This window comes from Poecilia reticulata, linkage group LG15, assembly GCF_000633615.1.
Source record: "Poecilia reticulata strain Guanapo linkage group LG15, Guppy_female_1.0+MT, whole genome shotgun sequence".
Lineage (NCBI taxonomy): Eukaryota > Metazoa > Chordata > Actinopteri > Cyprinodontiformes > Poeciliidae > Poecilia > Poecilia reticulata.
This window is the reverse complement of record NC_024345.1, coordinates 27,895,290-27,912,747: the sequence shown is the minus strand read 5'-3', so window position 1 is coordinate 27,912,747 and position 17,458 is coordinate 27,895,290. Positions and strand designations below refer to the sequence as shown.

At 36.7% G+C, this 17,458-nt stretch overlaps 1 protein-coding gene across 1 annotated transcript; it reads left to right on the top strand.

The window, feature by feature from the left end:
* Positions 1 to 8,015: 8,015 nt before the first annotated feature.
* LOC103477316 (RING finger protein 122-like) lies at positions 8,016 to 17,309 on the top strand. Its single transcript, XM_017309143.1, has 6 exons — positions 8,016 to 8,613; positions 13,076 to 13,232; positions 14,992 to 15,034; positions 15,125 to 15,166; positions 15,572 to 15,654; positions 15,977 to 17,309. The coding sequence occupies exons 1-6, from the start codon at positions 8,589 to 8,591 to the stop codon at positions 16,095 to 16,097; spliced, it is 471 nt and encodes a 156-aa protein (XP_017164632.1). The 5' UTR covers positions 8,016 to 8,588; the 3' UTR covers positions 16,098 to 17,309.
* The last annotated feature ends 149 nt before the right edge of the window (positions 17,310 to 17,458 follow it).

Sequence of the window (17,458 nt, the reverse complement as noted above, 5' to 3'; positions counted from 1 at the left end):
TAGGGGAGACTGCAAATATATCAGTGTCAGCAGCATCATAGGCAGGACATGAAGCGACATGCTGTGTATTTTCTTGCAAATTAGGAGCTTTTAATGCACAGAGAGGATGCAAACATGACAGCGTGCTTTTTTTTTTTCTTCCTCCTGCGCTGCGGTCACGTGGTGCCGCGCGGTTCTTGATGGAAAAATACTGGGATTTCGTGTGTAGAGGAGAGAGTACACAACCCAATAAAGTCACTCGGAAAGGATTTTTTTTCTCTCAAAATGCCATTTACCCAGCAACACTGTCAACGCTTTTTTTTTGGTCATGATTTGCATTTTTTTTCATACCCAATTAGATGCAATATGTATTTGTGTATGACATTTTTCAACCTCTATCCAAAAACTAAGCCAAAAGACATGCAGTCTTACACTCAATCACAAACATCTATAATAAACAAATCAAAGCAGTTATATTTGAATAATTCATTTATAGAAAGAAAAATAATAGATTTATTACATAGTAGCATATTTAAATCACTTGTTTGTGACTTTAAGCTTGAAAAATAATTTTTTGCTACGAATATTACAGACTAATTAAAAAGGATCTTCTAACACAAATTTTCATTGCTTAAGGAGCTGACAACATGGAAAATTAAATGGAAGGAAAATAATTAGGGAAAAAGCTCCCTAAACAATAATGACCCTAGAGTTTCAGGAAGTTGTATGATACATTAACTGTGATTAGAGTCAATGTTTAATGAGCCACGAGACAGGTGTATCAACAGCTGTCACATTCTGTTGATAAGCTTTAAAGAGCGTCGTTTTTATGGAGTGTTACTCGTGAAAATGAGAGGCTCGCCGTTTTTACAGTGTGCTTTATGCAATCATATTAATGGAAAGTTGAGTGGAAGGAAAAACGAGAGTTTAGAGGACATTCACAATGAATCCTAAGTCGTCTCTTCCAATAAACAAGATGCTTTTGTATTTTATTTGTAAATTCATTTTGGAAATAGCACGGAAGGAACAAAATCTCTACATATGCTGACACATTTATGGAGATAAATACCTGTCTATATGACTATTGTATCACTTTTGACTAATTAGCTAGCTTACTAGCTAATTGGCTTTTGGATTAGCTTACTAGCCTCATCCAAAAGCCCATAGTGAATTTATAAAATGTTGTTTTATAAATTCAATTAATGAATTTCTGCATTAATGCAGAAATTCATGCCAAAGGAAACTCAACTACTGAGTGCATATGATCTGCTGTAATACAAATACTTTTTGGTAGGTTGAGATTTCTGTATTTTTAAATAGAAATTTTATTGCTCTATGTACATTTTCCAAGACTAGACTTTTATTTTTAAGCAATAGTATAATAATTAATCAAAACTGTAAAAAAAAAATGCTGTGACAGTTTTTTGTCACATATTGCGAAGCTCTACTTCCAGCAAGAATTCAAATCTTTTAAATGTTAATATGAAGTCTGAATTTAATCCAATAAAATGTAATTATGTATTAGTTTAGAGTAGCGCTAACTTCAAAATTGATGCATTTTCTCTACTTTTAAAGCAATGTAATTGTGTAATATTTCTTTCAATTATGTCTCTTTGGAGTTTTCCAAAACGTTTGCACATTACTAACACCATTTGCAATCAGCTTGTAGTTTCTAAATTCACCATCTGTCAGCAATGCAACCTTCAAGGAAGTGGATCTTAATATTTAACTGATGCTGCCAAGGAGAAGTGAAAAGTTTCATCCACACCTTCTCTGCAAGATTGTGATTTTGTTGTTTCACCTGTCATGTTCCGCCACCGCCGGTGTGACCGCGTCCTTGGAGCAGGCGCAGTCACCCAGCCCATCCCAGACAGTTGGCCTATATATCCCAGAGCCTTTGTTATTAATAAACAAGATTTCAAAGCCTATTATCTTTCCTGAAGAGCCACTGAAGAAGCTGTGACTGGATGTGTGTACGTTGCTTTTAACGCCACAGATCCGGCTCACAGGTTTAGTGCTGGTTCTCTTTTGGATGAAGTCAAAAGATAGATGAAGGTAACTTTGTGCACTGAATTCAGCAAGTACAAAAAGCCAAAGCACAAAAAGCTACAACAAAAACCCACAGTGCAACAACAAAATGCCACTATGCAACTAAGAAAAGCCACAACGTAACAACAAAAAGCTACAACGCAACCAAAAAAAGCCGCAACACAACCAAGAAAATCCACAACACAACCAAGAAAAGCCACAACACAACCAAGAAAAGCCGCAACACAACCAAGAAAAACCACAACACAACAACAAAAAGCCACAACTCAACTAAGAAAAACCACAATGAATCAACAAATACCACAACACAACAAAAGCCAGAACAGTTTAACAAAAGCATTTCTTTAAATCTCTTCAACAGAGTGCGGCGGTTCAGCCCATACCGTCGATAAATCTGTGTTGTAGCTCACTGAGTTCCAGCTCCATTTCCTCGCAAATCTTCCTAAGAATTAAAGCTTTTTTCCTTCCACTCAACTTTCCAGTGACATACTTGAACATAGCCACCTCATGGCCTTCCGTCCTCATAGAAGTTTTCGGTGATTGTCTCCTGGTCAATGTCAATCCAACATTGATGTGTACACCCAAACATAACATTTCTAAATTAAAACAAACCCTGTTTTTGTTTTTCTATTAATCTGTCATATTAAAATTTTCTGAAAAAACTGTGAGCCATAAAAATTATACTGCAACATTTCTGGATTGAATATCTTTTATTTTATCTTTTGGAGTAATTAATTCAACAATGTGTGTGTCTATTTTCTGATTCTCAGATGCTAAATGAACCTCTACCTGCAGCAAAAATAAAAACTTTTCTAGTAACAGAGCGCTCCACTTTTCAGGAAAATATCAATCAAGTCAATAAAACATGTCTAAAGTCCTTCTGAGTATTGAGTGCAAGATAAGATATTTTCATACAGGTTTGCAGAAGGCTTCAGCTTCGGTAACTGTTGTGGTTTATCATTTACATGCCCTGCATGTCCACAGCCCCGACTGATTTTGACTGTGTCATTGGTTATGCAAATAAAGAAGCACACAGGTTGAAACTGCAGAATGTTTTTATCATAAACAACTTTACAGAGAAAAGAAATTAATGCATAAACAGTACGATGGAAATCCACAAACCTGCGTGTCATTGGGTTAATGTTTTCTGGTATTTGCCCCTATTTTCTAAAGAACACTAATGGAACCATGTTTTTCTTAGGATTAAAGGTTCCAGTAATGGTTCAAATTTGGATAAGTGTTAATGCACTATTGGGCAGAAGTGGGTAAAGCGGCAAAAACATAGTACTCAAGTAAGAGTGACAATATTTCAACATGTTTTTACTCAAGTAAAGGTAAAAAGTAGCAATAAATTATTCAAGTAGGAGTAAAAAGTATTTGGCAAAAAGTCTATTCACGTACTGATCAAATTATTAATAATATAATATTTAAAAATGACATAATCAGACGGACCAAAAGCTAAAGTTAAGTGGAAATTCTGGTATTTTAGGAACAAAAATGACAATAATTGATATAAGTAACAAAGATATAAGTAAATAATGCAAAATAAATTGTTTCCAAATCAGTTTCTTTCAATAAAAAACTCATGAAACTTTGACAGAAGCTGCAGGTTTGAATCTGTGTCTGGTGAATTTTTGGTTAAAACATGTTTTTCATTCACTGGGTAGAGAATCCTACTATAAGTAGAAGTACTTCATAATAACATTACTCAAGTAAAAGTAAAAATGTAAAAAGACAAAAGTATTTGGTAAAAAGTCTATTCAAGTACAGAGTGACTGATCAAATTACCAATCATTTAATATTTAAAAATTACATCATCAAACGGACCAAAATATGAAGTTAAATATGAAGTTAAAGTAAAGTTAAGTAAAAACTTTGGTATTTTATGGATGGAAATGACAATAATTCATATAAGTAACAAAAAATAACAAAATCAGGCAGAAAATGTTTTCAAAATTAGTTTCTTTCAATAAAAAACTTATGAAATGTTAACAGAAACTGCAGGTGTGTGTTTGTGTCTGGTGGATTTTTGGTTAAAACATGTTTTTTTTCATTCAGTGGGCAGAAAATCCAGAAGTTCTACTCAAGTAAGAGTAAAAATACTTCATGAGGCCTGTTTAGGACAAAAACGATGTTTTCTCTCACACACACTACTACAGACTCACACACTTACAAGGCTAAAATTGCACATATACACTATTAAAGTATCACATTATGTGTGTGAGAGAAAATATAGTTTTTGTCCTAAACAGCCCCTCATAATACTTTATAGTAAAATTACTCAAGTAATAGTAAAAAGCACCAATTCTATTCAAAGTACATCTTATTAAAAAAAAGTTACTAAAGTTAATGTACTTTAGTAACTTTACCAACCAAAATGAATGTAAGTCAATGCAATGTCTAATTAGGATATAAATACAAAGTCTTAAACAATACTTTAAATGTTGTAGAAGGATATAAACAAGTTTGATGCTAATAAAAAGCTAAATTAACCCATGCAAACATAGAAGGATGCATTTTTTTTACTTGGAATTAAAGTTTTTACAACTTTATGACACAATGATGCTGATTTTCTGTAAAAGTAAATGTCATTACAGAAGTTTTCCATCCCTTTTTCTGCTTCTACTCCACACAAATGGGCATTTCTCTCAGTGCACTGCTGGAATTTATCATCAAACTTGTGTGAAGTTTGGAAGTGAGTAACTTCAAATCAGGCGCAAGCTGGTTAAATCTTGTTCTTTCTGGTTAGACCTCAGTAGTCCATTTACATATATTCTCATTGCATCACACGGGGGGCTGACCTCCATGAGGTAATCACCAGAAAAAAAAAAAAGTTGTGCTGGCTCATACTGCTCTTGTCCTGTTGCCTGAATGGTCGCCTTGGTATGCAGCAGGGAAAAGGAGAAACAAACTGTCTGACTCAAAGTACGGGGGTTGTTATTGTGCAATGTGGTCACACAGGGTATTCTGGAGAAAAGCGCTCAGCTCACTTGGTTTCACTTGACAGAGTTGTTTGGGTCAGAAGTGGGAAAAGAGTCCAAATACACCTTTTTAATCTGTGTTGGTAAAGAACTAATAGCGCCCTCTTCCGCAATCAGAGATTAAAGAGAGTGTTTCATTGTCCTACAGCGCCCTCTGCTGGAAGCACAACATAAGAGCATTAAAATACTCATGGCCAGACTGAACTGGTACATTTCTATGACGGCGTCAGAGGGTCACAGTTGATAAAAAAAACAAATAGTAAATTTCCGCCAAAAGTCTCCGAAATTTTGAGATTAATCTCATAAATTTTCAAGAAAAACCATAGGATTTTCTGAGCTCCAAAAGTTGAAAATTTGCAAGAAAAAATCTGAAATTTTGAAATTGACCTAAAACATTTAGAATTTCTAATAAACATTTGAAAGGTTCTTGTTGTTTTTTTTACAGAATGACCAAAAATGAAATCATCAGGCTGATTGTTATCAAAAAGAGAGAAATCTGCCTTAATTCACTGCTCTCTTCTTGTGTTAGCAAAAATAAACTTTTAATAAAAAGCTTGCAGCCATTATCAATTTGCATTAGAATTGACTCTCCTGCATTAATAATATTATGACTGAAGCACGTTTTCATGATGAGATGATCAGATGCAGAGAAGAAGACTTCAGAGAATACGAAAATATGCTAGCAGAGGAATTTATTTGGTAAGTGATCAAGGTGAAAGTATTTCTGTCACGCTAAATAAAGTGACCTACTCTGTGTTTGCAGTTTTCTCCTTCCAGAAAGCTGTCTCACACTGTCATCTCTTCCAGATTTCTCACACAAAAATATATTTATTTTTAGTCCAACTGCAGCTCACAGTTGAACTGACGATTTATGAACGTCACCAAACAACATATCAAGTGTAATTTTAAGAATATATAAATATTTATACGTCATATAATGATTAACTACAATGTCATTAAAGAAGAAAATGTCCTGCTAGAAAATGAGGAAATTTTGCATTAACTGTGTGAATTTTACCATGTCGATCATGTTTAATTTATTTTCATTTCTATTCATACAAAACTGAAATTTTCTGTATTTTTACAGTATTTCTCCAGAGACATTCAAAAACATTTTAAATAACATTTCTCTTGTTGAAAAACTGAAATTGTATCGTATTTTAACTGCGTATCTCCTGGTACATTCAGAAGCAATTCTGTTGTTTAAAAACTGAAATTTCCATATTTTTGCAACATTTCTCAAACATTAACATGAACATAATAAAAAAAAACCTGCTAGAAGTCTTATCAGAAAGTTCTTTCACATTTTAGTACATTTACCCATTTTTATGGAGATCTTTTTTTTTTTACAATCTAGAGGGAAAGAATGTTATCAAAAAGTAGAAAAAGATTAATTGTTGGAACAAAAGCTTCTGTATCCATGAGCAAGTAAAGATAAACTACTAAAGGCGTCTGTTGCAGGATCTGTTCTTTAAGGTTTGTGTCCAGTTTTCTATGAATGACAAAAACTTTCTGTTCCTGGAGACTAAGACTTAAACTGAGAGAAAACAGCTGTGCTCCACCAACATGTCGATGGGAAACATATTTCACAATTCATTGGTCCACAGTTGGCCGCAGGGAGGCGCTGTTGTTTGCACTTTTGCCTTGCCTTGGTTCACATGCTCCAGATAATTTCTACATAAAAAAAACTTACGGCTTTCTGTTAATTTACACAAGTAGTCAAATTCAAATAAAAACGTATAAACTGGCTACTGCTCCGAGTTTTTGTAATTTAGGTTTTTCTAAATAACAACACTGTGTTCTATTTTTGTACATTTAAGGTCAGATTTATACATATTCAGATCCTGAGAACAACCACGTCATTGAATCCAGCAATATAGCACTGAATTGTGTTTACTGTATTTGTTTGTTTTGATCCGGGGAGGTCCAGTCGAGCTCCTAAAACAAAACATAAGCAAATATAAAATATAACAGTCAAAAATTCAATAAATAGGCTCCTAATTGGGGATGAAAGTTATCGATTAGTGAGTTAAAAATTAGTTTTCTCTTACATCAAGACGGTCGACCATCTTTCAATAACATGAAGGGCAAAATTATTCAATTATTCATAAAGCTAATTTTTTTTTTTTTTAAACATATTTTAACAATTTTTTATTTGAAAAAATTATTTTTTATAACAATTTTTAAATGGTTCTGCTTAAATGGCGCCCTCTGCTGGATGGCGGCCAAACTACAAAATTGAAAGAAGGTCTGATCGAGGTGCAGTATGTAACTTTTATAAAAAATATATTTTTAAAGTATTTGTTTACGCCATCACTATGTTGTGACAATTTGCTATGAGACAGATGGATCTCTTTCACTTCCTCCCTGATTCAAATGCACAACTCCAGACCAAAAACAATCAATCAGAGCCAGGAGGCGGGGCTTAACACTGTCAGTCACTCTCATGTATACACACTGCTAAATGTGCTAATGACGGAGAAACAACAGAGTTACAGCAAAACCGTGTATCCGCCGGTTAGCTAGCTGCAGGGTAGCAAAGGAGGGGATGAGCAGCACCACACTGAGGGGTGATTGATAGCACAAAGACCCTTCTTGCTCTGAAACAACCAATCAAAGCCAGAACGAGTTTGATTTTTACTGTTATGACATAGTTCAACAACAGTTTTTACTGCAACTTTAATCGTTTGGAACTAATTTTAATCTAATTAATCGACAATCGTAAATTCACTAACCCTTGTAGGAAATAAACTTCTTTTGTATATTCCCTCTCTTTTAGATTCATTTATCCCTCTATTTGTCAGTAGTAACTACGAAAGTCTAATTCTCGCTTGTGTGTTTATTAAATCTTTTGTCATCTACAATGAGTTACCCTGATCGATAGGCCAATTACTGCTCAGCCTCCACATCTGCCTGTCTGCTGTTCAATAATAGCTTACAGCTGCAAAGGAAGGAGGGGACAAACCAAGAGGGGCAGGGGGGTAAAAGAAGGGCAAGAGAGTGAAGGAAGGAAGGAAGGAAGGAAGGAAAGAGGGGGCGGCGAAAGCAGAGCTGTGATGCAGGCGGTGAATCACATGAGCAGGGTTCTGTTTACAAACCGAGAGCTAAGTGGAGAAGAGAGACGAGGGAGGAGAGTGAACGTGAGAGGAGCCTGGATCAGAATTAAGATTAGCGCCGTTGTCTTCCTGTGTTACGCCGTGGGTTCTGCGTATGGAGCAGGGAGGCAGATGGAGGCGCTGCCATCGACTTTCCACGGGAGAACCTGCCCGGATAACGGGGAAATTCATCCGTGTCGATTTTCTTTGTCTCTCCACAGCAGGAATTTGAAGCCATTGATAAAAAGAGTGACACAAGGACATAACGGTGACTTGGGATTGCATCCGTGAGTCCACGTAGGTTTCTTTGTCATCCACTGAAGATACAAAGGCGGATCTGACAGTCGACGGGAGTGTTTAGTGGATGGATCCTTTGTGTTTTAAACTAAGTAAACCTGGTTTTAGTTACCAATCCCAGAGAACTTGTTGAGAAACCCAAAACTTTTCCCGGCTGAGTGCCGGTCAACCATTCACACGTTATTGGATGCATCCGGTTCACTGGTGTTACGGTAGGTGTTTTGGATCCACCAGCTGCACAGCCTTTCTTCATATTTTGCGCCACACAAACTGCGGTCCCTCTGACTCTGATTGAATTGCAGCCCATTAAAGTTTGACAAAGGAGAACCGATACAAGCAGGGCAAGCTTCAACGATTTTGGAGTCAAAAGGCAGATTAAACAAACTCCGCCCATTCAAGATGTTCGGTCCTTTGCTTCTTTTGTGCTTTTAGCGCAGTCTATTATGAAGAAGTGTCTTGAACTTTTTCAGGATCAAATTAAAGTTACAATTTTGTTGGCAATGGTACTTGTCCTTTTCTATGTTCACTAGACACCAAAGCTATATTGTCCACTATTTTTAGATTTAATAATTTAATATATTTTTTTGATTTTATTCACTAATTCATATGTTTTCAATCAGGAGCTTTTATAATTGATAACTCGGTGCTGCCATGCTGGTCGTGTCTGGACCGGAAATACGTCCGTCGAAGATTGAAATCGGAAACATTTTAATTCGTTATTCTTTCAAACCAACCCATTTCATTCAAAGTTAAGATGCTAAGTTACACTTTTGGATATGCCACCTTATAAATAATGTTTAACTGAACTGAAAAAGTATGACAGTACGGTATATTGCAGTGGCGCAACTACACATTATATAGGTGGATGCGAAAACATAAAACGCCCCCTTAAGTGAGGCAGGCAGTTCTCTTGCCTCATCGCTGGGGGCGCTCATGAACCCAGACATTGTGACTCCACAACTGCAGAGTAAGAGACGGTAACAGCGAGCTAGCCATACAGAAGCTGCACTGATACAGAGAGCAAGAAAGACGTGGTTTTGAGTTGTACTTTTAACGGTTTCTCCCTTTGCTGTTAAGCACAGCACGAAATTAATAATATCTACATGTCTAAGTTTGATTGAGATAACGGAATTATTCTGCAGCGGCGGCGCGGCTAAGCATCACATGTTAAAGAATAGTCTTTTTGCCCTCCAGCATTGTACGCACGCGCAAAATTTCTTTATGTAAACAATAACATGCAGGGGTCTAGATTTGTAAATCTGATTATAATTAAGTCGGTGCCTTGTCAGCTATGAACCTCACCGCACGTCACTGGTATGAAAAGTGTACAAAGCAGGTATATTAGATTGCATGGTTAGCAATTAGCTTCGCAATTAGCTTTGTTTTTTTTTTCCCTCCAAAATATGCTAAATGCTTTTGTCTCAGAAAAAGCACTAACAAGTTAGTTTAAAGAGTTATATCAACATATTCTATAGCTGAGAATCTGCAAACCTTGACAATTCTCATAAATCAAACCCCAGCCTGCCTTTTTACGTTTATTATTTAACTTTTCTTTAACAATGACAGCCTATCGAAGGAAGATCTTTATCAACAGAATCTAAATGCTAAATGTTTTTAAGCTAAAATTTTGATAGCGTTTTTTTTTTTTTTCAAAACTATTGAGATTTCAAAATGCCAAAGCTTTTTTTTAGATGAGACTGAAGTTGTGGATATCTAAAAAATAAAAAGGGATACATATTACACAAAAATGTTTGGAAAGAAACATGTGCTACAGTAAATGCTACATTTTAGCATTGTTGTTTTCCCTCCAAAATGCGCTACAGGCATGAGAATTTTCATACATGCATGATTAATTAAACAAGCTAGCTAACCTTCGGACGCAGTATTTTAATATGAAGAGTATGATGCCATAGTTGTAGTTAAATAGAGAAAATCTGATTGTTTTTGGTTTAAATGATGCCAAATTGATCTATATTGACTCTTTTTTGGCAGCACAGACTTTGAAAGTATTTTACCCAGAAGGCCTTGCAGGATTACTTAGTAGTTTGCCAGGCTTACGGATTCACATGTAATCTTTGAACATTTTCTTTTCCATTAGTATCTGCTAAACTTGATTCAAGGTCATTTTACATTACACCCCATTGAAAACCAAGTCAAACCAACTCAAGTAGAGTTGAGATAAGTAGGTACAACTGAAAAAGAGGCTTTTGGTTTTTCTTTCTTTCAAAACTAACCCAATTTTTCATGGCTTCACAGTTACCAACATCCACAATGATAAACATAATCTTAGATAATCTGGAATTGATAGCTATTCGGTATGAAAAAATATGACAGAAGAATGTTTGACATGTTATGCGACATTAAATGCTACGTTAGCATTGTGGTTTTCCCTCCAAAATGTAACCACAAGAAATCTGTAGATTTTTTTTTGCTTAGTTTCAGGCCAATACCAATTTTTACAAAATTTTTCTACCTTTATGATGAAGTAAATATCTAGCGTAGATTTATGTCCTTCTGGGGCTGCCATCACAATGTTTCGGTGTGCTACACTTAATTATTTCGGTTTTCTGCAATTGTCAACTGCACTCTCTTAACTGTTTTTTCTTTTTAATTCATAATCTTTTTTAACAAACTATCCATATAAATCTTGACTTTAGACATGGAACTCAATTTTTATGTAAGCTCCTAATAACCTACTGTTCTCTAATTTTCCTTTTTAAGTTGTTTTTACAAGAATCAACACAAAAATGTACACCGCATTTTTTGTTTTTCCTTTGCGCAGACAAAACTATGAACATCAGCAGGAAAAATCTACAGAAACGGCTGTAATGTTTCCAGACCAGATCAACTACCTCACCTTAACCATGTTCAAGTTCAGACCTGTTCATGCATGCATGCAGCATTTGCACAGTGGCCTACCTTTTGGTCCTCCACTATCAATGATTTACTAACATAGTGCTAAGATTACAGCTGCCTCCTCTTTAACCTAAACGTCCAGCCAAACACTCGCCTTACCAGCCCTCTGTAATGCGCCTTTACTCGTGTGACCTTTGTGTATTAAAGTGTGGCTTCTGAGCAGGAGTACAAGCTATTGTGTCTAACCGCAAAAATGTGCTAATTGCATCATTGCGCTACACTGATGGGGGTTTGTGTGGAAGGAAAGCCGCTCTGTTTAATCACCAAGGCTAAGAAAAAAGTTTATTCTCAATTAAAATATCTGAGAACCCAACATGGAGGTGAACACATTCCTGTGACATGCAGGTGCTTTGCAGTGTGAATAATATTTGTACAAATGTTATTTCCTCTCATAGAAAAGTCAGAAACTGATACAGAGCACCAAACAAGAGATTATGTATGACAAATCTGACTTGAGAAAAAAATAAAACACTGCAAAAACACAAAATGTTACCGAGTATTATTGGTCTACTTTCTAGTGCCAATATCTTGGTGTCCTTGAAATAGGATAAAAATAACTTGCAAGTAACTTCCCAGCAAGCTAGTGGAGCTTGTTTCAAGTAAATGATTCCTTAACATTGATTTTAAAAAGTGCTAGTTCCTCCAGCAGATTATTTTACTTCTAACAAAGCATTTCCCCCCTATTATAAGTGAAATAATCTGCCAGTGGAACCAGTACTTTTTTTGTTAATATTAAGGAATTATTGACTTAAAACAAGCTCCTATATCTTGCTGAAAAGTTATTTGTAAGCTTTGTCTTACTTTAAGTATACTAAGATATTTGTGTTAGAAAGTAGCCCAAAAATACTTGGTAAAATTGTGTGTGTGTTTTTGAAATGAAATCATGAAAATTATATAAAACTTTCTGAATTAATGGCTAAAAATGAATGAACAATTTGACTTTGGAGCCAAAAAAAAAACACCCCACAATATTGTTACTTTTTTTTTTGATAAAACAAAACCATGATAATAATGACCCTTTAATTTTATTTTGTAAAATAAATACCTGCACTGGAGGTGGGTGGATCGATCCATAATATTGGTTGGTATCTGTATCAGATTGATACTAGCGTAGTTAAGGTCAATGCTTCAGTTTCAGATTCTTTGGATTGTAGTTTTCCAACTCTACCTCAGATACTTTATTTTGATTTGCCGCATTCATAGCATTTTCACTGTGGACGTTTGTTTGTTGGATCCATCCATCCATTTTCTTTACACCCTTGTCCCTTATTGGGGTCGGGAGGGTTTGCTGGTGCCCATCTCCAGCCAGCGTAACGGGCGAGAGGCGGGGTCACCCTGGAGAGGTTGTCGCAAGGCAACACAGAGACACACAGGACACACAACCATGCACACACACTCACACCTAGGGACAATTTAGACACTTTTAGTCATGTGTTTGGACTGTGGGAGGAAACCGGAGTACCCGGAGAAAACCCACGCATGCACAGGGAGAACATGCAAACTCCATGCAGAAAGACCGGGGCCGGGAATCAAACCCAGAACCTTCTTGCTGCAAGGCAACAGCTCTACCAACTGTGCAGCCTGTTTGTTGGATAATAAAAGATAATTTCCTATTTGGTTCCAGCCAAATCCCTAAAAAACTCTGTATGCTAATTCTGTCTCAACCAAACTTCTCTCAATATTCTGCTGGGATTTTAAAAAGGCATATCATTTAATCTATTAAAGTAAATAATCTCTACCCATGATTCCCATTTTTAGGGTGTCTGTGCGACTTTGAACTGCAGCACTTCGTCCCTGACTGCAAGATGACAAGCGAAAGTCTCTTCAACCTGCCGCTGAATATTTACATCATCATCCTGGGCATCGGCCTCTTCATCCTCATGCTCAGCCTCATCGTCTGCTGCTACTTGTTCAGGTACACTGTAAAACATCTGAAGGTGGTTTGACTTGAAAATGAAGCAAGTAAAGTCAACCAGAAATTTTGATTTAATTTGCATTAATGCATTTTTATTAAAAATCACACTGAATTTTGCTCAGAAACATTTAATTTGAATCTGAGAAAACATTGTCTTCAACCACTGCAAGCTGACAAAAGCATTAATCGGTTTTAGTGAACTCTGGTGCGGTTCAAATGCTAATGTGAACGCCAAGCAGACCGCTCCAAAAGCAGGAAGTGGCTATAGCGCAGGGCATTCTGGGTAAATACATGTTGTTTTCTTCAGTGGTTCTTGGTGCAGCGCCACCACAGGTGAGGAGGGGAAAATGTTATTCAAGAGGTGTGGTTCACTTACATAGTGCAGTGTGAAAGCTAACCACACCAGCTGAAAATGTAACAAATGTTGCAGTTTTGGTCCCCAATCGGACCAAGTCTACCAAACTATCAGGTGTAAAAACACACTTGAATTGTTAGTTCACTCAACTCTTGGAGATGTGACAAAATTAATCAAAAGCTAACACAACTCACAAATATTTGACAAACTTAAGTTGAAAATCTAAAACTTGCCAGATTTCTTTGACTTAAAGAGTAGAAGCTAGTAGACACGACTAAAAGCGGCTCAAATATTTTACAGTGAAGATCCCAAGTTTTGATGTTGTTTGTGCAGCCCTGCTTGGTGTGAAGGACTTCACTGCTCAGGTTGTTACATGAATCTGACATCATACGAATTCCAGGACTGCTTGAAGCGCTGAGCATTCCCAGCTGATTCATCTAGCATGACAAGACTTGTATCAGCAAGGAGAGATAAGGAAACACATAATTTGCACAGTAGGGATGTTTTTAGGTGACACACTGGTAAGTTTTCCTTGAGCTACATGGAGAGGGCATGTTACACAAAATTCTGAACGAACCAGTTATAATTATTCACCAATATTTAAGTAGGCCAAGGACATAAAATCTCTTCTTATATTCTATATCCTTATTTCTGTCTTGAGTGTTTTCATTCCTGATATTAAAGGAGATTCGGTTCGATTGGGGACCAAAATTGCAACATTTTTAGCTGTTGCAGTTCACTTTCACACTGAACAGTGTCAAATGAACCAAGCTAATTGAAAAATGTGTTCCTCTCTTCTCCTGAGATGACAAAAACCTCTGACATAAACACAATTTCCTTCTTCACAAAATTTAAACAAAAATGGAGATCAGATTTTAGCGGTTTTAGGATTTCTAGCACTATACTTGCATGTTTGTTTGTTTGTATTTACGCAGAATGCCCTGCGCCGTAGTTCGCTTCCTGCTTTTGAAGCGGTCTCCGGTCCACTTGGCTTTCACATATGCATTCAAACTGCACCAGAGTTCACTTCAACCAGACCAAGACCGAGTTTTGCAGGTCGACCACAATTTGCTTTTTTAGTCAGCATCAGAGTTTGATTCTGTATTCACACCTCCATGAACGAACCAGACTTTCTAGGCCTGTAAACCACTCTACTGCTTTTCTACTTTGGGTGTTTGCACACCTGATAGTCCCATAAACTTGGTTTGATTGGGGAACAAAAGTGCAACATTTGTTACATTTTCCGCTGATTCTCACAGCTGTCTCATGTTGCCATTTTGTTTCCATTAAGCCCAATAAATCGACTATTTTGTTGCAGACTTGGCCCTAAGCACGGCTTGTGTTTGGCTCTTCAAACCACCTTTAAAACAGCATTCTGAGTTTTATTTTGTTGCTTCTTTACAGACTAAGAAGACAAGGTACAAGAGAGCATTATGGCTACAATGAGGTAACATCTTGTTACTGAAAGATTCCTACAAGACTTTTTACATTTGCTTTTCTGTTAGGTAAACTAAATTATTTCCTTTGTCATCAACAGGTAGTTCTAAAAGGAGCGGGAAAGAAACTGAGTCTTCTTGGTGTAAGTTGAATACATGTTGCAAGCTAATACGGATTTTGGGGTTGAACATTTAAAGTACTTCAGGTTCTTATATGTTCATTTATCGGACAGAAGCGCTCAGTTCTAGTGGCTGTAGCATCAAGCACACATCTAAACTTATCAGTAATTGCTATTGCTGTAAATACAGGCAAATTTGGGGTAATTGATCATATTGATCGATTACCTTTATTGAAGCTTTACAAAGATTACCGCACCTCTACCTTAGTTCAATGACAAGTTGTCTTTTCTTTCCTATTTTGAAGAGTAATAGGCTTCAGAGTTACGCCATAGACCCTTGGCACTCTGATCAAGAAGATTTCTAGGATAAATTAGTTTTTTTTTTAATTTGCTGAAGTGGTATCATGATCTGGTATTTTCTTTTTCCAGCAAACGTGTGCAGTATGTTTGGAAGAGTTTCGCAGCAGGGATGAGCTTGGAGTGTGTCCGTGTTCCCACGCTTTTCATAAGAAGTGAGTCCAATAGCAGTACTTGTTGATTACCATGTTTTTACGACAATGTACAACTCATATGATGTTTCTAAGTATGCAAAGCAGAGTTTTTTTGCATACTTCAAACTTCAATAAGTACTTTAACAGACATCAAGAAGTCCTGTAGCTATTGCTGAATTTCCCACTGCAAATTATATCAAGTCTTTTGAATATATTTTTCTTTACATGTTTGAACTTGAGCACAACTATGGTAACTGAGACCTGTGTTTGTCCTGCAGCAAAAACTGTGACGGCAATGATTTTCTTAGTCATGTTTTTTCTCGTCTGCCTGCTTTTTCCCTAGATGTCTGCTGAAATGGTTAGAAATCCGGAGTGTGTGTCCGATGTGTAACAAGTCAGTTTGTCGAATCCACAATGAGCCCCAACAAACTTCTGAGCAGCCACAGAGTCTCTCGGAGGTCTGATAAAGGAGCCCTACCCAGCAATGCACAGCACTCTCCGTTCAGCTGAACTCTCTGACACAGTTTTATTTTTATTTTTTTTTCTTTCTAAAATTGGAAATATTTTTTTGAGGCAGAGTTACTCTTGCAGAGATTTTAAAATAAACATTGTTGTGATCAGAAGAACATTTTTGGAAAAAAGACACAAGGTAATGGTAACAACATCTTAATGTGGGATTTGTAAATCAAAGTAAGAATGCTTAATGTCAAATATCTTGTGCTCAAGTTGGTTGAAAGTCCACATCAGGTTGTGAGTTGAAATATACTTTTTTTCCAGATTAATTGGTAACACCGTAATATCCTGGATTTTGTGCAAACAGAAACTGACAGTGGTGCAACGAAAAGACACTGCTTTATGTACAAGGCAGCCATATTGATTAAAACTTTCCAGTAAGCTAGCTGAGAAAGTTCCTGTGACTTTGAACTCAACTTGAATGCTAACATTCTCAGTACATGGGCTCATGCTAATGCTAAGTGCCTTAAAGTCATGTAAGCATACTAATAAGTTTTTAGCATTATATTTCAACCTGTTCAGTGCCAGCAGAGAAGTGAAGTGACCTAACCAAGACGTAGACTATGTATTCAGGGCTAGTGGTAGCAAAAAAATGTGACATACAGTGGATCCCTGTTGATTTTTCTGTAGAACTTTGCCTCCAAATTATTTGCGGAAAACGTACTCGTTGATTGGAAGCTGAGAAAGCTAGGGGCAATGCTACGTGATATACTATTGGCTGGTGTTTGGGAAACAGCCAATCCAGGAGCTCCCTACATTTTCCTTACCGCTGATTGGCTGAACCCACAAACACGAAGATAAGGACAACAGACGCGTTATCTTCTGCGGTAGTGTTACAACGGTTTTCATTTTCATATTATTACAGGTTAGAAGATATATAATTTGAATTGTTATAATTAGCAGTTGCAAGCATTTTAGAAGGGTTCCTAAGTATTCAGTATTTGAGCTCTTAGCGGACGGTTATATTCTCTAACCTGCGAATATCGAGAGCCCACTGTATAAAGTTGAGTTGTTTACTGGTTGTTTGTCTTTTACGTGCGAAAATTTGATGTGAATTCAATAAGACGAAGTTCAAACCTCACGTTTCTTTCCAACAAAACATTGACAAGGTGTAACGTACACAGAAAAGAGTCAATCGGGCTACCATCGTACACACAGACTAAATCAAGTACACCTCGCTGCAGCATGCAGAAAGGGGCGGGGACGGACCACTGTCAGCCTCTTACCTTATATGGAAATGGGACCATTGCAATCCGGAAGTGAAGGGGGCGCTAGTGGCGCTATTTCCTGTACCAGCCGCGTTAATAATAAT

Excerpts from the sequence above, each read along its gene's own strand:
- LOC103477316 (XM_017309143.1), top strand. The coding sequence starts at position 8,589 with ATGCATCCGGTTCACTGGTGTTACG. Across the intron at positions 13,233-14,991 it reads GTCTGCTGCTACTTGTTCAG|ACTAAGAAGACAAGGTACAA; the intron begins GTACACTGTAAA and ends GCTTCTTTACAG. Across the intron at positions 15,655-15,976 it reads TCCCACGCTTTTCATAAGAA|ATGTCTGCTGAAATGGTTAG; the intron begins GTGAGTCCAATA and ends CTTTTTCCCTAG.